Genomic DNA, 23,543 nt, shown 5'->3' on the forward strand with positions numbered 1-23,543 from the left:
CAGTCTATTTCTGGACTTCTTAGAGGTAGAGAGCTAAATAATTTTTACTGTATGAAAAGTAAAAGCCTTCTGGGGTCGGGGGGAAGTTATGATTGTCTGGCTTGTATTGGATTTCTGTCATTTGGAACTGAAGGAGTTCTGGTTAATATAGATATTCATAGCATACAGTTGAATAAGAACAGATTTCGTACCGGTATGTATAAAATTCCATGTGAGTCTGCATTATGCATTGCATATTCTATATAATACATAATATATACGCACACTCATACATTTGCACCTATGTTTTGGGGAGAGAGAAGAGAATGGGAGAAAGAAAACTCTGAACTTGTGATAGCAATGATCTCTGAGCTGTTATCTCTAGAAGTACTTTCACTTTATTTTGTGTTGATTTTTGGGAAAACAAAGGCAGAGTGGGGAAAATAATAAGAGTTGAAAATGCCATTATTGAGAGCAGAGGAAGGGTTGGGACAATTGGAGGAGCAGCATGAACAAAAGTCGAGTCTGGGCTACATCATGTGTGTGCAGCAGCCAAGGCGCTTAGAAGTAAGCGGAATACATATTTTATATGTGTGTCTAGGAAAACTTCCTACTGAGAAGTTATCTGACTTCAAATGCCTTTATATCTCTATATAAGGAAAGTTTATATAACCATATGAAGGTCCATTTGTATTTATCGCTTGTATTGTCTAAAATATGTTGAATATGTTTTAAAAGACGTGTATGCATCAATAAAGCAAGTATTATTTAGAAAATTTATTTATCAAAAAATCACAAGGGGGATTGAGTGGTTAGAAGAGAGTGTTTTTAGGATTCCTAAATAGAAGCCTCTGGACTGACATTATTTAGAATTATGTTTATGGGGTTTTGTTTTTTTGTGATGTCACTGCATTGGAAAGCAGTATTTTCAAAACTGCAAATGCTTGCCAGAGTGATCAAGGTGTTTATGGGTTTGTAAATTTTCATCTTAGTCCTTAGGTAAGCTGTTCTTCCTTTGGTAACAAGAAGGTATTCAGGGTGCTGCCTTCAAGAGACTTCTCTGGCGTGAGATCTTGGAGTTGAGCAGAGGCTGCTGGCGTTTCTGACACTTAGTAAAATGTGTTTCATTAATGAACGTAAAGCAGCCATTTGTGAAAGGGAAAGGGATTCTGGGCCAGGGACAAGATTAGAGAAACGACTGCTCTTGATGAACTTGGACCTTGGAACCTGTCATCTCTGCTTGATAGGGTCTTTTTGCTTGTTTGTTTGTTTAAATATTGTTGAAAATATTACAGATGTCCCCTTTTTACCCCCATTGATCCCCTCCACCCTGCATCCACCCCGCCCCCAGGCCTTCCCCAGACCAGTGTCTGCGTCCATGGGTTATGCTTATAAACATATAAGTTCTTTGATTAAGGTCTTAAAGTGGTGCTGGGTCCAAACAGGCCAACAGGAAAGGAGGCTTTTAGTGGCAAAGTGGCATTAACTAAATAGATGTTGCATACTGTTATCAAGAATCCTCTCTAATGCTGTGTGCTCTTACTTCACCGCTACTTGATGTGGCTACCACGGCCCTGTACGCCCCATCCTGATTTGCAAGGGCTCTTTGGTGACTTATATTTGTTTGGCTTCCAAAGCCTCCAAGAAGTCAGTCACAGCAATCTTTCAGCACAAACACCAGTGCCTTTATTTCTACACCACGGTGTTTCTTAATAGCTGGAGATTAAAGAGCAACTTTAAAACTATAGCTGCCCAAAACTCTTCTTGGAAAACAGATTGCTTGTCCTATTTAAACTCGTCCACTGTGAGCTAGATATCCTGCCTTGCAATGGACCGGGTTCCCAGAGACTGTTTACAAAATCCATGTTGTGTTCTCCCTTCACCCATGCATGTAATTTATCCCCATGCATCTCCTCCATATCCTAAGGGGATTATGGAAATGGTGGAACTAGCCTGTTAGGGATTTTTTTATGAGGCTCAGTCATTATGATTTTGAGGGTCATATAAACGTTTTGAGAATGAGTTACTGAATGTGTTTGTTAACCTTCCTGTTGATTTAATTCATACACCCACCATATAGCACACTAGACTACACACCCCAAAAACTTGTAACCAACAAAGATGTGGTCTCTGTCTCCATGGGCCTCACATGTATAAGTAGTGGTGGTAAAAGGACTGAAAAAACAAGTATTTGCTGATTTCCATGATGTAAATACTCCCTTTGCCCTATTTACACTACCCATGTGAGGTCAGCTGGTTCACAGAATTTCTGAAAATTTAAAAAATTGGCTCTCATGAGCAGGTGCAAGTTGGCTCTAAATGGAAGATCCCAATGTACAGAGGCTATTGAGAAAATGGAAGCAGGGCCTCAGACTTCTTCATCATTGGGAGACCCCAAGAAGTCCCAGAAATAAGGAAAAGCTATATTTCTTTTATAATTTATTTTTATTGTTGAATGTATTACGAATGTCCCCCATCTCCCGCCTTTGCCTCCCTCTGCCCGGCTCCTGCCCCGCCCCGGCCTTCCCCACATTATTGTTGTGTCCATGGGCTGTGCATATATGCATATAAATTCTTTGGTTAATCTCTTCCAGCCCCTTTTCCCTGCTTCTTTCTGAGATTCGGCAGTCTGTTCCATGCTTCCATGCCTCTGGTACTATTTTGTTTGTTTATTTTGTTCATTAGATTCCACATATAAGTAAGATCATGTGGTATTTGTCTTTCTCTTCCTGGCTTATTTCACTCCAGCTGTCCCAAAGGGTACGAGATCCTTCATTTTTATAGCTGCATAGTAGTCCATGGTGTAAATGTACCATGGCTTTTTTATCAGAATCTATATTAACTTCTGCGGCAGCAGTTGTGCCATGTTTACTGTTTTTTCTCCATGCCTAACAAGGACAGAAGAACACTATATCAGTACTTGTGAGTACTTAATTCTATGTTGTAGGAATATTTGTCTCCCACTTTATGAATGAGGAAACCAGTGAGCACAGAGGTTGGCAAAATCCAGGCCCATGTAAGCAGTTAAGAGACAGATCCAGAATTCAAATCCGGATCTGTCTACCTGCAAAAAATAAACATTTCATTCTAGGCTGCACTGACTCCCAAAGGATGGGAAGGGAAAACTAAGATAAAGAGCAAGGCACAATTTGCAGCACACAGTAGATAAATAAACTTGTTTTATTCAAACTGTAGCATACAGGCCTTCACTTTCTTATTCATTTTATTTTTCTAATTGCTGTTCACTTCTCTGTCCCCAATCACCTGAACAAATATCTGGGGGAAGTAGGCACACACAAAAAATGATCTATAGCTCAAAGTAGCTAAGGTTTAATGATTTCTTATAGCCACGTGTTTGCCAAAACCTGGTTTTCAAAATATTTTTTTAAGCTACACAGTAACAATTGAAACAGTTTTTCATAAAGGTGACCTTACTTGAATGTGTATTAGAAAAACATAACAACCACACAAAACAGGTTCTTTTTAAGTTAACATTATTTTGGCCAAGGCTATTTTTTAAAGGAAGAGCGCAATCTAAAGAAAAAAATATTAAGTACATGGTCTGTGGCTATGGCAAAATATACACATATGTTAAATTTTGAGAAACAATGCCATATTGTGCCTTGTCTAATCACCTCCCAGATGACAGTTGTCATTTAGCTAGAGCCTAAGAAGTCTGGCACTCATGCCACTTAGTTTACACACATCAGCCACCACTTTCACAATTTTTAGGGAAGTAAATAGGCCTATTTATTACCATTTTATAAGTAAAGATGTTGAAACACTAAGTATTTATGCATAGTAACACGAGATAAGAAGTGGGAGTGGATCCTCAACTCTGGTACCCAACTACAAGTCATGTTGTTTTCAGAAAATTAAAGAAATATGCATGCTTCTACTTAACTCAGTTTCGAACATGTGGCTATGTGTGCTGGTTGTTCATAGTCTCCGAAAAGGAAAGATTAACAAGTAAAAAGGAAATGTTGGTTACCTTCACTGGTGCCCCTTTTTCGTACAAATTCAAATGGCTACACTGTTAGTTTAGCTGTGGGGCTTCCAAAGTGTTAAGAGGGTCTGCTGTGTAAGAGATTCAGGGCCTGGCTGCCAAGGCTCGCTGAGGGAGCCACAGAGGCAGGTGTTCTCAGGATGGGGAGGATCCTGGGCGCTCAGATCTGGGAGTTCTTAGCCCGCTGTCCAGGAAGCTCTCCAGGGCTCCCGCATGAGCTCCAGGGGATCCATAAACTCTCTGAAATTGTATGCATGGTGATACGAATATGTACGTCTGGGGGGGGTTTTTTGGAATATCGCCTATTACCAAAGCAGGATTAAAAACCACTGGCTTTGTCTTGACTTACTCCGCCACAGTTTAGGAGTTTAAACGATCACCAGTGGAGAAGCCTATACAAGTCCAAGTAGCCAGGGCCAGTATCTTCAGTGATACCCACGAGGACCTCATCGCGTTCATCTTTCTCTCTGTCTCTTTATGAAATATGTAACTTGGAGCAACCAGATTCATTTTGGTACTGGAAAGAACTAAGCTTCTTCTAAAACAGACATTAATGCTGCATTGTACATTTTCAGTGCCAGCTTTTCAAAGTTTCCGACGTGACCTGATGTGTTTTTCGGATGAGTAGACTGTTCGTAGCCAATGTGACAAGGTCCTCTGCTTTATGATTTTAGCAAAAGTAGTTGTCACCCTCTTCCCCTTGCTTGATCTCAAGAGTTTCTGGTCTTATTGGTGGAGCTTTAGAGAAGGAAAGAGGAACACAGGACTGCTGGGTCATGGAAATTTTCCGCAGATGTAAGGAACACAGCCTAGGGTACATCTTTTCTGCAGAAGCCAATACATTTCTCATCAGATCAGATCCATCTTGGTGTGAAGGTTATGGGAAACTTTATTCTCTGCTTTCTTAGAATATGTGATTAGTGACAAGAGTTTAAAATAGTTTGGAGCATACGTGGATTATCCCAATTTCCACATATGGTCAGGTACACAAATGATACTACTAGCAGCAAGCTGTCCAGTGCCAGGAACTTTGATCTCTAATCTGAAGGTCTGCCGTTTCAAGTTAAATATTCTAGTGAAACAGTAGCCTTTGACAGGAGTAAGGTTCTGGGCCATTCCTCTGTTTTCAGAGACACTTTTTCCCCTGTCCTATATTTTTGACTTGACAATTTTATTTGCATTTGCCGAAATGCAAATGAATTTAACCTGCCCTTGTAGAATCTGACCTTCCTGTGTTGTGCTTCCTCCCCTTTTCCTACCTGCCATTCGCCTGTTATTGAATCTAGAGCCAAAAGAAGGGAGTATCTTAATATTTCAAGTACACTTATTACTGAGTTATCCTAAAAATATATTGGGCAGACTTAAGCTGTTTGGCTTACTCACCATTTGTATTCCTGGCACCCAGCCCCCAGAAAGGTGCTTATAGAGAAGCCTACATTCGCAGGATGTGCCTTAGGGGTAAAAGCTACCTAAGTGCTCACGTATGCAGTTTACCTTTCCATTTCTGATTTCTGCTGTGCCCTGGACTTGATCTAGCAATTCCTAACTATCTTGTGAGTTCTTTGATAATTTTTAAGATTTTTCTTTGCATAAATTTTCCTGTTCATGGGAAAGATTGATCTGAATAACTAGAAATAGTGCTTCATTTTTCAGGAATATAGTCATTGGATTTGTGAGGTTACCAGTATTTTAAATTAGTGTCCTAACCACATGCTAGAAATCATCAAGTGCACCTTTATTTATAAACACTCTTTTGTTTTGTTTTGAGAGCTCTGTAAAAGAGAGTGTAGCATTCATGTGTTGATGTTGCAAGTAATTACACTGATGTTACAAGTTATTGACATGGTATTTAAGTAGTGTTATTGATTTTTTCAAACTCTGTTACAAGGTTCATTTTCTCAAACTGCTTTACAATAAAATGTCATTTAATTTTGTTTTGCATTTAAAATTTGATCTTCTAGTCTAAAAATTTTCATTTGCAGAATTTCATTGACTTCTTAGGTATATTTACTTGGTAATTCGAACTGAACACAGCAGAATTGCTGAATAAGTTCAGGCTGGGTTTAAGTAGAGTTTATGTGAAAAGTTGTCTTATGTGGTTGATGTGGAACTTGACATTGTTCACATCTCTTCAGCACATGAGCCCCGGGGTGATCATTTGTTACTAATGATGCCCCTTAGACCTCATGGAATGCTTTTTACCATATTTTATCTTGTGTTGTATCTGAAATCATGACCTAACCCAAGGTCCCAAATATTTACTTAAGATGTTATCATTTTGTAGTTTTTCCTATTACATTTAGGTCTGTTTTGAGTAAACTTTCGTGTGTGGTTTAAGTGGGGGTCCAACTTCTTTTGCACATGGATATACAGTTTGCACCATTTTGTTGAAAAGACCGTTTTCCTATTGAATTTCCTTAGCAATGTTGTGGAAAGTCAATTGGCCATAAATTTATAGGTTTATGTCTGGACCAGAACTGATGTTTGAATCAAGTCTAAAGGAGTCTAACTATTTTTTTTAAATCTGGATATCTAGTTCACCAGAATCAGCATAATTTAGTAAAGAGACCATATTTTAGCTTTCACTATTGTTATTTTTTGTTACTGAATTTTAGGCCCTATGCAGACCATTATCAACTTGCTTGTATGTTTTATGGTTTTCTACCTCTTTCTTTTATACCTGGAAACCAGAGTTTTACATACCTTCCTGCTAATTTCTCTGTGAGTTTCAAAATATGTGTGTCTTATTTGATCAACCATTTCTCGGTATTTCACTGCAGGAGGGTTTTGAAATGTCGTTTGCCATGTTGCTGGGGCCCCAGCCCTGCTGCTGTGGGTTGTGCCTCTCAAACCTGGTGCTCAATTTCACTAGGAGGATTTTCTGTCTCTGCATTTTCCCCTTCAAACTTTCAGTGGTCAAAAAAGTGCCACATTCCAAAAAGTATGTGCTTTGTAATCCAGTTGATTTGTGAAATCTGATGACACTGAATTAACGCAGAGACTGCTTCTCATTTTGGAATAAGAGAAGCCCTTGTCGCTTGTTTTCTCCTTCATGATGCTAAAGGTGCTTACTCGGGCAGAAGTAAAACAATCTCAAATGTCATCTACAGTTTTCCCCGAGAAGACCTCTGAAGCACTGCAGAGAGTGAATTCAGCTGCTGGGTATCTATGTGAGCATCATTCTTTGCAGAAATATAAACTCTAGCCAGAGTCCATTGAAAGATCTGAGAGATCTTAGAAAAGAGGCTCTTGGAGAAACATTTGGGGGGAAAAATGAGCATCATGGAATGTCAGGCCTAAAGGGCCTTTACTTGTGATAACACCCACACTTTGTCTCGTGGTAGGGGAACTGAGCCACGGGAGGAAGTCAGTTTTCTAAAGACGTTTCAGCAGGGGTAGAACCCGGGGTAAAACCCAGACTGCTTCTTTTTCTTCTTTTTTTCTTTTTTCTTTCCCCTGTTGTGACATTTTCCAGACTGATAATTTATCTATCCCCCAGTAGTTCTATTGAGGGTTTTGTGAATGAGACCATAGGCCTTCCTTCTCTCATATGGTATTTCGTAAGATTTCTTTCTTGAATCAACCTTTTAATCCTTTATTTTATTTTATTATATTTTACTTTATTTTTTATTGACTGCTTTTAGAGAGAGCCAGAGAGAGGAAGGGAGTGACAGAGAGAGAGAGAGAGAGAGAGACAGAGAGAGAGAGAGAGAGAGAGACAGAGGGAGACCCAGAGGGAGACCCAGAGGGAGGAACATGGATTTGTTGTTCCCCTATCTGTGCATTCATTGGTTGCTTCTTGTATGTGTCCTGACCAGATCGAAACCACAACCTTGGCATGTCTGGACTGTGCTCTAACAGACTGGGCTAACCTTTTACTCTTTTAAACCAGTTCTTTAAATATTCTCTAATGCATAAACCTGTGACAGACAGACTCTAGGATGGCCTAAGGGATCCCTGCCTCCTGGTCTTCAGACTGGCTTCCTTCACTTAGCAGCTCAGTCATTTTTAAAGCTCTTAAAATGTTAATGTGATTTAAAAATAAACCATGAAGCTCTAAATGCTGTGAAGTTATCAAGCACTAGGAAGAACAGGCATCTTAAGTCCTGCTCATTCCCAGGTGTCTCTCTTCCTCTCAAAGTCTTCCTGGGGGTCTGAAACTCGAGAAGTACATGAAGGTCAAGATCCGCTCGGGGTCTGGAATGTCTGCAGTTTCAATATCTATGCAATTTTGAAGCTACCACTTGGAGCAAACAGTCTTGCCCTTCAGCTACATACCCTGTGGGCAGGTGGGGCTGCAGAACCCGTTCGCACCTGCCTCCAGGGCAGGCAGGGGCCGTGGTTTGTCCCCCCGCGCTCCCCAAGAGCACATGCAGTGAGAGAGGAGGCACAGCCTGCTTCTCCAGGAGCCTCACTCCTTCATCCGGGGCTTGCAAGCTTGCACTTCCTCTGAGTATCAAGCGAAAGGGAGGGGAAGCAGGTCCCTATGGAAACCCCAGAGGGGACGAGTTGCTCTTAGGCCCCTACCGCGGAGAAGCTTTATGTTGGGTCTGGGAGCTCTGCGTCCCGCCCACCTCTCCTGCCGCTGAAAGAGCAAACAGCGCTTCTCTCTCCTCTGTGCCCTAAGCCCGCGTGCACCGTTATCCTGCTGGGCCTCGGAGACAGCCTCCGGGGGGTCTGTGACAGGCGCTGTTTGGGTTCCTCTGGTGACGCACTATTTTGTGAATCTGAAAACATTTTTATTTTTCAAAGTCAAAAAGTCAGTGTGGCATTGCCTGCCGGACTAGTAGGCCAGTCACGTTATGGGGGACCTGTTGCCAAGATATCACAAGCTGTCTCTGGGAGAAAATGAAATCAGTACCTTATTAGTTGTAAACTGATTGACTCCATGTCAGTAATGACTTTTAATCGGTAGCGCCACGCTTAGGAAATACACACATGTAATACAGAGCAGGAGTCGGGTGCAGACAGTAAGGTGAACATGGTAATAGCCTCTCATTGAATACAGGCTGTAAAACACACAAGGCAGAAATTGGGTAGAAAATTGGGCGGAGTCTGAAAAACAACTGGAGAGGGTGGGCACAGCAGGTGAGGGCTTTCATGCAGTGTCCATACGTCAGCTAATTTAGTTGGATCGCAGTCTTATCTCCTGGGAGCAGGTATTTCTTGGAGCAAGCAGCTTGGGAATTACTGTTTGGTTTAGTGTTGCTGAACATAGGTTTGGGAAGAGCCTGGTCTGAATATTGTTTAATAAAGGAAATAATACTGGTTTCAATTCTTGTACCTATGTTTTTTTAAGCCATAGCGTCTTTATCTTTGAAATGGAAGTTGAATTAAATAAGATCATATAAGGCTGTATTGAACAAAACACATGCATTTTGATGTCAACATCAGAGAAACCATGTTCAGATATTAGAATGCCTCACTTCAAATCCTACCCCATTACTTTCTAGCTTATTTCCTAGAGTAGATTGCAAATGTTTAAAGTCATCTTTCCCTATCTTATAATAGGAATGTAAAAACATATTTTTTCACATTGGATTGCCAGTATCCAAAGAAAAGTAACTAAGACCAAAATGTGTGTGCTCGTCTAACCCACACTACTAACAGTCATTGTTTCGTTTGCAGAATGACATGAATTACATAGCATCCAGTGGACTGCTATTCAAAGATGGCAAAAAGCGGATCGATTACATCCTGGTTTATAGAAAGTCAAATATACAATATGACAAAAGAAACACATTTGAAAAGAACCTCAGGGCAGAAGGCTTGATGTTGGAAAAGGAGGTAGGTGTTTTAGTAATATTAATTATGTCATATAATATGCTGGAAGAGAGATGTTTTTATGTTTCGGTGTGGAAAGTGTGTGGCATATGGCTTTATAAAATGTATAGTTATTTTCTCCCAAGTGTAAAAGAAATACATACTCTGTATAGCCCCACTTAAATATGTATTCCTTCCGTACTCTATATATTTCTGTCAATTTAAATATTTTTTAAAGTGCATAACTATTTTTACAGTTTTAAAAATTGAAGAAGGAATAATTATACCTATGCAAAGTACAAAACCCTATGAAAAGAAACGCAAAATGTTGAAAGAAGAGAGTTTGCCAAACTGTTAATGTCTGGGTTTTCATATCGGAACTATGGGTGATTTTCTTCCCAGTCCTTTTTCTCTTATGCTATTTTTGAAGACTATTTTTAGGATCGCAGTACAGTTGAGATGAAGGTACAGAGATTTCCTATATACCCCCTTCCCCTACACATGGGTAGCTTCCCCCATTATCAACATCTCCTACCAAAGTGGTACGTTTGTGACCATTGATAAACCTACGACACATCGTTTCACTCAGAGTCCATAGTTTACATTAATGTTCCCTTCTGATGTTGTACATACTATGGGTTTGGACAAATTTGCAAAATGTATTTACATTATAGCATCATACATAGTATTTTCCTGCTCTAAAAATCAGCTGTGCTCCACCTATGCATCTCTCCTACACTCCCAACCTTTGATTTTTTTTTACTCTCTGCATAGTTTTGTCTGTTCCAGAATGTCATATAGTGGAATCAAGTGTGTAGCCTTCTCAGATGGGCACTTTTCACAGAGTAGTATGCAGTTAAGTTTCCTCCATTTCTTTTCATGGCTTTATAGCTCCTTTCTTTTTAGGGTGGAATACTGTTCCATTGTCTTCCATGGCCTGGGAGGCAGGAAGAAAAAGGAAGGGAGAGAAAGATTGAAGAAATAGGAGACAGATGAGATTGAAAAAAAAATGTCAAGGCCTTTGGGTAAGGGTATAAGGGAAGAGCCAGTAAATAGTTAAAATATCAAGCATAATACAACAAAAATCAAGATTCCTGAATTATATTTAAAGTTAATTTTCTACAATTAAATTTTTACTTGTCAAAGATATTTTTACAACAGGCTTATCTTTACTTATGTTTCTAATTCTAAAAGTAATGACAATGATTTTTTAATGGTTGAGTTAATTAGGACTAGATTAATTATCCCAGTGCTAGTGTGTAAAATCAACCTGCTATGACAAACGCAGTTTGAGTGAACAAAAACATGTTTCTATAAAAAGCATTTTAACATTATGTCATAAAAATGATTGCCTTAAAGTTTCAAATTAAGACTTTTTTAACACTGTTTGTATTGAGTTTCTATTGCTGCTTAGCAAATTACCACACATTTGGCAGCTTAAAACAAAAGTCATTTGTTAACACACACAGTTCTGCTGGCCAGAGGTTTGAGCATGACCTTGGCTGGGCTCTTTGCTCAGTCTCTCATAAGACTTAAGTTGCTACATTGGGCAGGCTTTATTCACACCTGGGGGCTCCAGGTACTCTCAAGCTTATGTGGTTGTGGCAGGATTTAATTCCTTGTGGTTGCAGGACTGAGGTTCCCATTTCCTTGCTGGCTATCAGCTAGGGATGGTTCTCGGCTCCTAGGGGCCATTCTCCTTCCTTTCTACATGGCCCCCCACCTCCATTTTCAAAACCAATGATGGAGAACCTTCCTTGTGTCCCTCTGCTATTTTGAATCTTTCTTGCCAGGAAGAGTCCAGTTTCTTTTAGGGGCTCATCTGCCATGGAGGATAATCTCCTTTTCTTAACAGCCAATGTGACATATAACAAACCTAATTATGGGAGTGAATATTGTATCCTATTCACATGTCCCCAGGGTTGTACAGGAGTACAGGACGAGGACAACAGCAGAGCACGAGGGTCTTGGAGAACGTTTTAGAATTCTGCCAGTCACACTATTAAAAAATATCAGCATCATGAAGTTACTGCCCTTCTAAGCAAACAGCTTTAGAAAGAAACGTACCTCTATGATGACAAGATAGAATCCAAGTACATTTTTAGTTTAAATCTTATATTCACTGATAACTAACTGGTATGTAAATATTTATAGTTATCAGAACTATCAAATTCAGCATTTTGCATTATCACAAACATTTTCTGTCAAAGTTTCTACTATTAAAGGCCGTGGCCTTTGGTGGCAGCTTAATTCTAATCAACATTAGTTGATAATAGTTAGGGTCTATGACAGGCGGAAAGGGGACATTGAAATTGTGAAAATGTCAGCAAGACTGGATTTTTAGCTGAAAAATTGGAGTATTTCTCAGTGGACGATCCTCATTTTTTACATTTACATTTACCAGAGCTCAGCATTGAATCTGGCACATAGTAGGTCTCAAATCCTCATTAAATTGCACATTGATGTGAACAATTTTCAGATGGTCACATCATCCGCAGATAATGGTGCATATTTTAAGCCCATATCAATGAATAGGTAGACACTCTGTAACTGTCAGGGCAGTGCTTTGTTATCCAAATACATTTCCACATCATATCAGCAATTTGTCTTTACCTTAGAGTTAATACCATGAGCTGCCACATTCTATTTTCTTTCAGTTCTCTGCCACCAACTTGCAGAGTGACTTTGTAAAAACAGTTTTCAAATTTCCTCTTCTCTCGAGTGAATGTTCTACCTCTTGGGAATTTTAGGTGGAATAATTAAATAATAATGTGAAGTGCGAAGGCAGTGGGTGTTTTGTTCCCTCAGAAAAGCCTGCCTTCACAGAGCTAAAACGATTGGTGCCAGATTGGGAGCTTTTGATTGCAAGGGAGAAAGTAATGTTTCCCCCTGCCAACACCATCCCCTGCTCAGTAGCTACAAGAAAATGGCACTACTTTTCTTTTTTTAAAAATAAAGGTATAAAAAAAGAGAAGTTATGTTGAGGGAATTACAAAAGAAGACAGTTCATGCTTGAAAAGATCTATGTATGTTTAAAGTTAAAACATACAAAATTAGAAATGTTCTAGCCATGTGTGCACTTAGCCTGACATTTTACTCATTGATGATAGAGTTAATGTGGCAACATCCTTCTAAGCAACCCTTTTATTTAAGAGCATTAGATTATTTCACACTTAGAGGTTGATAGGAGTGAATTAACAGTCAGGGCTAAGCCATCTATTCATGATACTAATTTGATTCCTCATATAGCACCTCTTCTAAAATAATTCTGACTTAATTGCTTTCTTATCTCCACTATCTCTTGATTAGGTAGAAATTACACAGGATTTACTCAAAATAAGTTACATTCATTTATTCATTAAATACTTGTCAATTTTTATTTTCATCATTCTTTATCTTTATATTTAAAATAAACATATTCCAAGTAGAGAAGGTTTTTGGAAATTATACTGATGTGAAAGTACTTCTTGCTATTTTTCTCATGGTGGTTTGCAAAACGCTAGTATGTCAGTAAGCTATGAGAAAAAACAAGCAATCCGTGATCCAGAATTTTGGACATTCAGAATTACTTTTTTCACCTTCTTGTATATTTTTAGAAAGTACATACATATTAACGTGTCTCACAAGTTTTCTAGTGAGAAACCCAAAACTAACTTGACCACAGAATATGCCCCTCACTCCTTACTGCCCCCCCACACACCTCTTTTTTCATAATACTGTGGAACGAACCTTGGCAAATGCTAGTCTGTGAGAGTGCCTGCCCTATGCCGTCGGTGTGAGGCTGCCTTCTGCATCAGAGTGTTAGTCCAGTGAATGTCTCATGGTTCTCTGATAATCCTGTTTAAAAATATTGCTAGCACAACTTTGAAATATTGTCTGGCAAACTTGTGAAATTAACCATATCTAAAAGAGGGGGCCTTATGAATATCTGAATATAACATTTTACAGTTTTTAATTTTAAAAGATACATGATTTTAAGCTAAACTGATAAACTTCTTGCATACTTTTCAGTTTTTAAGACTGGAATGTTTTTGAGACGTTCCGTCTAGTAGCAGTTTACATGAACAAGGTGGCCGATGGAGCGCAGCTGCGTCTCGCCGGCAGGGTGTCTAACGGGGGCAGACCGCGGCTCTCCCTTTCTAGGTGTTCAGCTCCTCTAATCACATGAGGGAGAAGTTCTGTGGGATTCACGGCTCACAGGGCCACTAACAGCTTCTTAGCCCCATGGGCCTCAGCTATTGTGGGAGCTTCAGAATATAACTGGACTTTTTTTAAGAAGTAGAATATAATGTGAATACTATGTAACACCAAAGTAGCCAATTATTTATGGACTTATTTTAGCCTATTGGAGCACATCTAAGAATCTCCATCATTGTTTGGCTCAAAGAGGCACCTGATTCTCTGTTAATGATGTGAGTAAAGTATTCAGAACAATGGGATCCAATCTGAGATTTCTTAAGAGTTAGACCAAGGTATACAGTTTCATTTAAAGCTCCTTGGATAATTCTGATACGTGTCTGACTCTGCTTTAAAAATCTCTTGTTGAATCAAAGACACTAAAATTCTTGTGATCTCTTGATACGGAAAAAAAGTGGGCTAAAAGGTTAGAGTAAATGTGTAAATTTGACAGCTTTGTAAGATAATGGACTTGTGTGATTTATACTCCACCCCCCCCCCCCACGATTTCCATAGTACCTAGCAAGTAGTAATTATTCAATAAAACATGCTAAAAGAATAAGCGAATGAATTAATGAGTGACTAGTGGCAACTATCTATCCCTCTGAGCAAGAATGAGGGGAACTTAATAAAGTATCCTCAAGGATAACTTTAGATTCCTAATTGGCTCCTAATTTTTCTCATTGGGGATTCTGAACCTTGACACTAATCTATATAAGAAAATGCACTGACTCATACCAGTGATTATTTCTTGTATATGATGTCATTATTAAATTTTTATTTAAGATTTTTATATATTAAGCATTTTTATTCATATAAACTACTTTTAAATTAGTGACAATGATACATGTGTAGACAAAAGGACAATGTTACTTTCTCTCAAATCAAATTACCCCACATTATCATCAGCTCTGATTCTAAATAATGGTGCCTATCTGCTGTCTTTGCAGCCAGCTGTTGCAAACGCTGATATCATGTTTATTAAAATTCACATTCCGTGGGACACGCTGTGCAAGTATGCAGAGAGGCTGAATATCAGGATGCCCTTCAGGTACTTTCAAATTTTATTTCATTCTCTCTGAATGTATATTAAGATTAGTCTGGAGTTTGTGTTTTTTTGCAAAATCTTAGGGCAATAAATGTAATCATTTCAACAAGGGAAATGCTTTTCCTTCTGAAGGCTGGGAAATCTTGGACACTTCCCCCCAACCCCCTTGGCAAGCAAATATTGAGTAGACATGTCTTCCTATATTGCATATCTTGTATTATATATAAAGTGTTTCACTTTCCTCCATCATTCCTCAAAATAAAATTTAGGGGTGTTCCTACTATGTGCAAAGTGTTAACTTGCATTGAAGATGTGGACATTTATACTTATTTGGAGCTCAATGTGCTTTTTTTTAAAAATTTTATTTTTGTTTAAAATGTTACAGATGTCCCTTTTTCTCCCCATTCCACCCTGTTCCATCCCCCTCCCCAGTCCCTTTCCCCACCATTGTCCTTTATTAGCTGCTAAGAATGTTTTAAAAGGTTCAGGGTAACAACATACCAATAAAAAAGGCCTCTAGACAACGAATATGAATGAACAATAAGAGTGCAATTCATAAATATGGAGAAATTTCTCATACCTGGTAGCATGAAACAGGCTGACTCTGATAAGAGTGCAGACATCCTTAATAAGTCTTAGGATATTCATTTTTAAAAATATCAATTTTTTTACTTGCTGGTAAGGCTGCATTTGAAAGAAGACTTCTGATACATCTGAAGAAAGTAATATAAAAACCATGAAACCTATGCACTTTACCATCTCTACTTATTGATGTTGTGGCTGAAATTTCATCTTTATAATATGTTTTTTCCAAATAGTGTATACAGCTGCTGCATTATGAAACTTTTGGAAAGTTCCATTGAAATTCTCATGATTTAATAATAATATATTAGAAAATATGCAACATTTTCCAAAGTGTACCAAAGGAATTCTGGCTCCACAGGCTTAGTAGAAAAATGTCCTGTGACCAAATATGCTTCTGAATTTCTGAGTTACACAATGTTTCTTCACTGTAGGAATTTTTAGAGAAGTGGTTCTCATTCTGAGTCTTTAGAGTGCCTCAAAATGACCTGGGAAACTTTGTAAAAATGAAGGTTCCTGGAACGTACACCCAGAGATTCTGGCTAGTAAGTCTAGGATAGGATTGAGCATATACATTTGTAATAAACATTCCAAATGATTCTGATGCAGATGAGAAAGAAATATTGTCTCGGAGATTGTAAAATTTTAACAATTATATGATTTTTTATAAAACTCAAGAGGCAGTTATACAGAGCAATCTTTCCCAAATTTCCATCTGATAAAGGATTTTTTTAAAATTTGAATATGATGATGTTCTCGGGAAAATAATTTGAGATGTGCTAGAACACAGAGTTCTTTGGGAACATCTTTCCAGATCCGCTCAAATAACAGGTACAACATTAACTAACTCCTTAGTAACTAACTCCTCATTTATTTATGATGCTCCTGAAATTTGGGATACTTCTCAGCTCATAAGAGAATGTTATTCAAGCACAAACTGTGTGGCCAAGTGTTTTTATGATGGATGGCCAGTTCAGTTTCCAGCTGCCCAGTGTTCTCACAGTTAAGAACATATATATTGTCTTAAAATGAAAACATACAAGAACAACCAAGAACTTATATAGGAAAGATGCATGTCTCTTTTTAAAGATTGATGCATAAAAATGTTATCCATGTTTGGCTAATCTATGTATTTATTCAGTATTGTGATGTACATATTAACATTCCACTAAGAAAAAGTGCAGATTTATTCAGAAAAAAATATCAGAGTTGTAACCCTGCCTGCAAAAGTTTTCAGCTAACTTATTGTATAAACATGAATTTTGAGCAATGTGCCTACATTTTCTGCTTCAATACCTGTGTAGAATTGTATACGCCTATATTTTTAGCTATTTCTTGGTCTGAGTCTTCTTCCAAAGTCAATATGGCCTATATATGGGGCTTGACGTTTCAACACTACCAAGAAAATTTCAGAGAATAGTCTGCATTTTCTAGATATTATACTATCAGGGAGGACTTAACCTGTCCTCTCTACATTCCAGAAATATCAAGCCCCACTTTTGCTGTTTTTCTTTTGCTTCAGAGGCATTTCCTGGTTTCATGTCAGTCTGAAGCATGTGGAAGTTGGAATGTTGAAATGCTCCATGTGATTGAATGTTGTCACTCCCTGGTTTCACATGCACATGTGACTCTCCCAGCTGATTTCTGTTATTTTTCAGGAAAAGATCCTATTACACAGACCAGAGGAGCAAATCAACGGGCAGGTTGGTGGGTGATGTGTAATTTGTTTATGACTAATCTGTCATTTGCGGGGGAGGGAATAGAAAGACATTAGATTACCCTTAGCGGTAGTTGTAAATTTTAGGAAAAAAACACTTTGTTGATTTATTCAAGAGATTTTGAAAATGACTTGTGCCAAATTTAACAATGTTTAAAAACAGATACACCTCCTTTTTTTATGTACCATCGGCATTCCTGCAATCCTCACTTGATAGCACGGCAAGTTAGCATTTTAGGAGATTTTGATTTTAAAAATAGTTATAAAAAAACAGATAGATAGGTAAATACTGACCCATCAGAGTAATAGAACATCAGACCCAACAGAGACCTTCTGGATCATTTGATCCACACCTCTTCTTTGACAGAGGCGGTAAAGGAAAGACTAGCATTCAGCACCTTTTGAATCAAAGACCTGCTCCTATTCCACTTTCTTACCCATTTTTAATAGTGGGAAAAAATGTTCTTTTTAAAAATATTTTGGTCAAATGTAAAAGTAAACTAGAAAAATGAACACTGTACTGTGTGTCCTATGCTTTATTATCTTTTGTATTATTATTTTTTTAATTTCATGAAATGAAAATTCAGTTATCAGTTATTTCAACTGACTATTAAAGTCTCTTAAACTATAGTCAAACCTCTTTACAATTTACTTTTTTAAAAAAAAATATATCTTTATTGATTTCAGAGAGAGGAAAGGAGGGAAAGAGAGAGAGAAACGTCAGTGATGAGAGAGTCACTGATCGGCTGCCCCCTGCACGCCCCCTGCTGGGCATCGAGCCCGCAACCCGGGTCTGTGCCCTGACCGGGAATCGAACCCCGATCTCCTGGATCCCAGGTCAATGCACAACTGCTGAGCCACGCCCGGCCGGGCTACAATTTACTTTTTACAAATATTCTCTTTGTTCCCTGACTTTGCGGATGCATATGGGGAGGGTAGCAAACAAATAGGAAAGGTGGTTATGAAAGTATATTACATATTAAACTGGAAAAAAAAAAGAATATCATGTTATTTTTCTTAATTTACACTTTCAATTAAGAAAATGGATGATCTTGATTTTTTTTTAATTACCTTTGGAGAAGAAAATTATGTTCTGTGTGTGTGTGTGTTTGTGTGATCATCGTTGTTATAAAATTACAAAACCCAATTTGTGGATAATTGGAAAGAGGGAAACAAAATCAGTTATGTGCATCCCGTCTCCATTGTGCGTACTCTTCCCGGAGGTGGGAAAGGTGTTCTGTGCAGGGCTGTGTTGGCCCGTCAGCATGAGGGGGAGTTAAGGCACAGGCAGTTACCGGGCGCTTGAAGTCGTCATTTCCGCAGGCAGGTCGATAGACCAGGTCAGAGTTTTCTTACCGCTGCTGTCTGTCCTTTGACAGTGCGCTTTCGCATTCAGCTACCAGAGCATCTTCCAGATGACCCGTCAGGGCGGCAGGACACATTGTAACTGGTTTCAAAAATCGGGAAAAACCAGCGGCTCCTCCCTTCGCGGCTGCTGCCCGCCGCCCGGGGCTCACCCCCAGCCTTCGCAGCTGGCGTGGCACGGCTGGGCTCCGACCGGGTGCCTTTGACCTCTGAATTCAGATTTCTTTTCGGTTCCTCCTGAGAGCAGGAGGAATGTGTGCGTGTGGCTGCGTTTATGTCCTCTGGGAACTCTCTTTCTGGAATGGCAGTGGAAGGTAGGCATTGCTCTGCAGTGCAACCTAATCTGATTCTAAAATGTGACTTTGTTCCAGTGTACACAACTATTTTAGAAGACTCAAAAAATGGATGTCTCAGAACCCGATGGTTCTCGACAAGTCGGCTTTCCCACACCTGGAGGAGTCAGATTGCTACACGGGCCCCTTCAGCCGCGCACGGATTCACCAGTGAGTCCCCTCCTGTTTCTCCCACCACCTGCCTTAGTGTCCGTCATTATCTGCGAGTTGTCGATAGAATAAAAATAGCTGGGGCCAGCTCCATTGTTTGCCAGATAAGTCAGAGGATGTATCATTTTATTAAAATGTACACTTAGAACAGTGCTCAGTGAACATTATTAATTATCACCTATGATTTAGAGACAGTCTAGTAATGCATAATTAATTGTAACTCATGGAGTGATAGTCTAGTTCCCAATTATTTCAAAATAATTACTGTGGTAGTAAATCACTCAGTTAAAGTAACAAAAATGATGATAATAATAGAATTGCTGTTAAGTAACATGCTTGAGTAATGGATTGTTCTAATTAATAAATTATATTTAAAATTATATTTAAGTAATTGGTATATATTAGTTTAATACATTGTAGTTTAATCTTATTAAACTAAGGTGAATAAGCTTTTTTTTAGCGATTTGTTACATGCCTATCTATCTACGAACATATCTCTACTCATATATTCAGTTACTATTTATTATTAAGTTTCTACATGGTACAGAATGAAGTTGACACAGTCCCTGCTTTCACAGCTCTCCCAGTCTACTGGGTCAGACAAAAATGATAAGTTAATCATTAAACACAATAGGGTAAACATAAAGATGGAGAAATGCACAGGATATAGTATGTCTGTAGCTGCAAGATCAATTTGCTATATACGATTTTGGATTGACTTACCTTCTGGGATGTAGGAAGTTGAGAGGTGAGATGAAACAGAATTCCTGACCACCAAACATGGAACAGAGCCAGTAATCAATGGGAAGCCCTCTCCTTCCAGATAGTTTATTTATGCGATTATTTACTCTTAGAGGCGGGTCTAGAAGCATTCTTTTTAATTCCAGCTATGGCAAGTGGAGGGAAGAGTGGAAATCCAAATGACTTCCAGATTTAGAGAGAGGTTGCAGTTTCATGGAAGCTTCTTTAAAAGCTTTTTGTTATACTTTTTCAGGCTATGTGATATACCAAATTAAAAAAAAAAATCTGCTACTTCTCTTTGAATCCTAGAAACTAGGGTGATCTTTGAAAACTCTCAATCAGATCATGAAACTGTATTGCTTAAATCACCCCAATGGCCTCCCATTTACACACGATTTACTTACTTCAGGAACACTGCTTCAGTTCCACACATCGAAATCTCAAGCTTAATTCCATCTGAGTCTGTTCTTGCTGTTCTCTTTGCTAACGTGCTCGTCCCCAGATCCTCACGTGGAATATCCCTTCTTGCCATTCAGCGCCCACTCAAAACCCACCAGCTCAGAGAGAACTCTGGAAACCTTACCTCTAGTCCCTTTGCCCCAGTTACTCTCTATGACATTATGCAGTTTCATTTTTCTTTATAGCAATTTCTGAAATTATGTAACTGATTTCTTTACTTATATATTATCTGTTTTCTTTCTTTGTAATGTAACACCATAGAAAAGGAATTTATCTGCTAAAGAAATGTTTGTTCAGAGAATTCTGAATCAGTCTGATGGTAAGATAATTGGTGGAGATTCGATCTGATTCTTATAATTAACAGGACACAGAACTGTTAACTCGGTGAATCTAAGCACAAAAATGAAAAGCACAATAGCAGCATATTGGATGGGCTCTGAGTCTAATAAAATGGACAGGTATACAGATTACCATAACACAAGGCAGAGTAAAATTAATGTGTTAGGAAAGGCACAAATAAAATGCTCATTTTTATAAGAAAAGAAGCTACACCCAGAGGAGAAGATCCCGGAAACTTTTATGGCAAAAGCTAGTTCTTTTCAGCTGGTAAAAATGTGAAGGGAGGTGGTGAGAGGTAGGGGATCAGATATCAGAAACAGCAAAATCTCCAAGTAACAAAGGATGGGATTCCAAGGTGATCATAAGTTCTACAATTTGACAGACTAACAGATACATGAAGCCAGAGCTATAAGAAGTAAGACCAGCGGGGAAGTTGAAATGCAAGAATCAAGAGCCTTAGAGGAAAATAAGAAATTTATTTGCGCAGGTTGGAGAGCTGCTGGCCGGTTAACAGTAGGAGCCCCCTAGGGGTCGGAGCTGTGCACTAACGGTCAGTGGGAAATTGCAGGGCCAGTTGGGAGGACATTTCTTTGCCCAACCTAGACAAGAGGCACTGAGACCCAGAACAAGATGGATACAAGAAAGCCAGAGAGAGGCAGTTTAGTTATACAAGTTACTTTGTTTAGCAACTGTTTGAATATGGATAATGAAGAAAAAAGTAAGGATCACAGAAGACCCAGTACTTCAGGACTAAGGGTGTGAGACATGGTGGTTTATCTGGTTTATCGTTCACAAGCATAAAGCAACTGGCAACAGGAATTGTCAGCAGTTGAGTGAGGGCCAGGACGCTTCCATTTTTTTGAGACTCCCAGCATGTCATAAAGTAAATGCGAAAACAGACCCTTCCTTTCCTCTTGGGATCACCCTTCTGCTCTTTACATCACTGTCTGTCATGTGGCTTCTCCTTGCAACTCCTCCTTTGTACAGACAGAACAGGGCGTGGAGGGGAAGGGGAGAGCTATTGCTTGTTGCTGAAGTTCTGCAAGCAAGACAAGCTAGCTCGGAAAGTGTGGCCTGGGGGATTACATCAATTTTTGATGTGTTCTGTTTGGAGCTACATTGCATAATTAAAATGTGTGGGAGCCCATGGAAACTCTTCTCTCCTCGTTCAATGCCAAACAAAAAATAGAGGACACCCAGGCTTTCTTAGAAACCGAAAGGCATTAAAATGAATATTTGATAATGCCCTGTATGATTTATGTTTATTATTTCTCCACCAATTGATTTTTTTTTTTTAAAAAAAGGATGGTTTCTCTACTGATTTACTGTACTTCACATGTGTCCATTTAAAGGAGAAAACAGATGGATGACTTCCCTGGAAGTTGTTACTGTTGCCGGAGCCTGTGCTCTGCTCTGAATAGTAAGACTCCTCCCCTTATCTTCACAGTTTCATAATAAACAACAAGGACACCTTCTTCAGCAACGCCACTCGGAGCAGGATAGTCTACCACATGCTGCAGCACACCAAATATGAAAATGGGATATCAAAAGTGGGTAAGAACGCAAATTAAAAATGCAGAGAAAGTAGGATGTGCGGTTCCTGATGTTACCCAGAAATATTTTAACAACTGAAGCTTTGCCTTCACGCATCAATATGAACATATAACACCCTGAGCACAAACTCGAAACATTCTGTTTCCCAGCCTGTCAATAAAACAAACTCTTTTAAGAACACTTGGCCATATGCATCAGAATGCAAAATGTGCAAACACTTTAGAACAGAAATTTTATTCTTGAAATTGATCACAAAGAAATAATCAGACTTTGAATAACGATATACGTAGACATTTGTTCATTGTGGCTTTGTAATAGAATAAAACGAAATATTTTAACTGTCCATCCTTAGGAAATAACATATAACTTAGACTACATCCACATAATACATTTATTAAAAATGAAATAATTCAAAGATTTCTCAACAACAAATCCTTCTGAGATATTTTGAGGGGTGGGGACTTCCTTTGCTTCCTTAACTAATTTTTTTTTCTTAATAAAAAGAAAAGTTGCTCTAGGTTCATATGATCCTAAATGAGTGTTCATTAACATGTCCCCCATTTCATGGTGTGGCAAAGTATAATCATGCCGGCACCTTGCAACTCTCCATTTATTAAAGTTGTAAGGACAGAATTAGACTCTCAGCATCAGTCTCTTTCACAGCCTCACTGTCCCCCAGGTGATATGGTTATGGAAGTTATTTTGGTTATTTCAAGTTTTTAAATTAATTTATTGTTCAGAGTGTATATATGTTGCTTCAGAAGGAAGTCCTCATTTAAACTAATTCAAGAACTGTTCTTTTCTTCTCATTTTAGGTATCTGTAAACTGATAAACAATGGCTCGTATATAGCAGCTTTTCCCCCACATGAGGTAATTTTGAAATAAAATTTCTATTAAAAATACGGTTATCATGCTCAATACTTGATCTCATTTTTTAAATTTTTAAAAAATTTATCTTTATTATTGAAAGTATTATAGATGCGCCCCCCCCCCCCATTTTCTTTGGCTTTTCTCTCCCAGAAGGGTTCAATCAGCAGCTGGCCCTGGGCTTTCCTGAGACCCCCATTATTTTCTGTCACTGTACACTGGCTCCCCTGCTCCCAGACCCTCCTGCAATTTGCCCAACAGAGATCCCAGCTTTGGAGGCAACACATGGACCTTGCTCAGTCACTCTGGCCGCTGCCCTCTACTCCAACACCATTCCCAAACAGGGCAGGTTCCTGGTTTGTGCATACTGCTTTGGAATACCTGAAAATCAAACACAAACCCACATAAAACCTACAGCCCCCAAACTGTTCATTCTTCTATGT

General features: G+C 38.8%; 1 protein-coding gene across 4 annotated transcripts in view; it reads left to right on the forward strand.

Moving 5' to 3' along the window:
* Window positions 1-23,543, forward strand: part of ANO3 (anoctamin 3) — a gene marked incomplete at its 5' end in the record, with an annotated part of 218,119 nt that overhangs the window by 119,162 nt on the left and 75,414 nt on the right. For all 4 annotated transcript variants that reach the window (XM_081154128.1, XM_081154125.1, XM_081154127.1 and 1 more), the window contains 6 exons: window positions 9,614-9,772; window positions 14,875-14,975; window positions 17,213-17,257; window positions 19,008-19,139; window positions 22,126-22,232; window positions 23,048-23,103. In XM_081154128.1, the coding sequence (XP_081010254.1) occupies window positions 9,614-9,772; window positions 14,875-14,975; window positions 17,213-17,257; window positions 19,008-19,139; window positions 22,126-22,232; window positions 23,048-23,103 (600 nt within the window). The remainder of the gene's footprint in view (window positions 1-9,613; window positions 9,773-14,874; window positions 14,976-17,212; window positions 17,258-19,007; window positions 19,140-22,125; window positions 22,233-23,047; window positions 23,104-23,543) is intronic.

Source organism: Miniopterus schreibersii (genome assembly GCF_964146895.1).
Source record: "Miniopterus schreibersii genome assembly, chromosome: 12".
NCBI classification, from domain to species: Eukaryota; Metazoa; Chordata; class Mammalia; order Chiroptera; family Miniopteridae; genus Miniopterus; species Miniopterus schreibersii.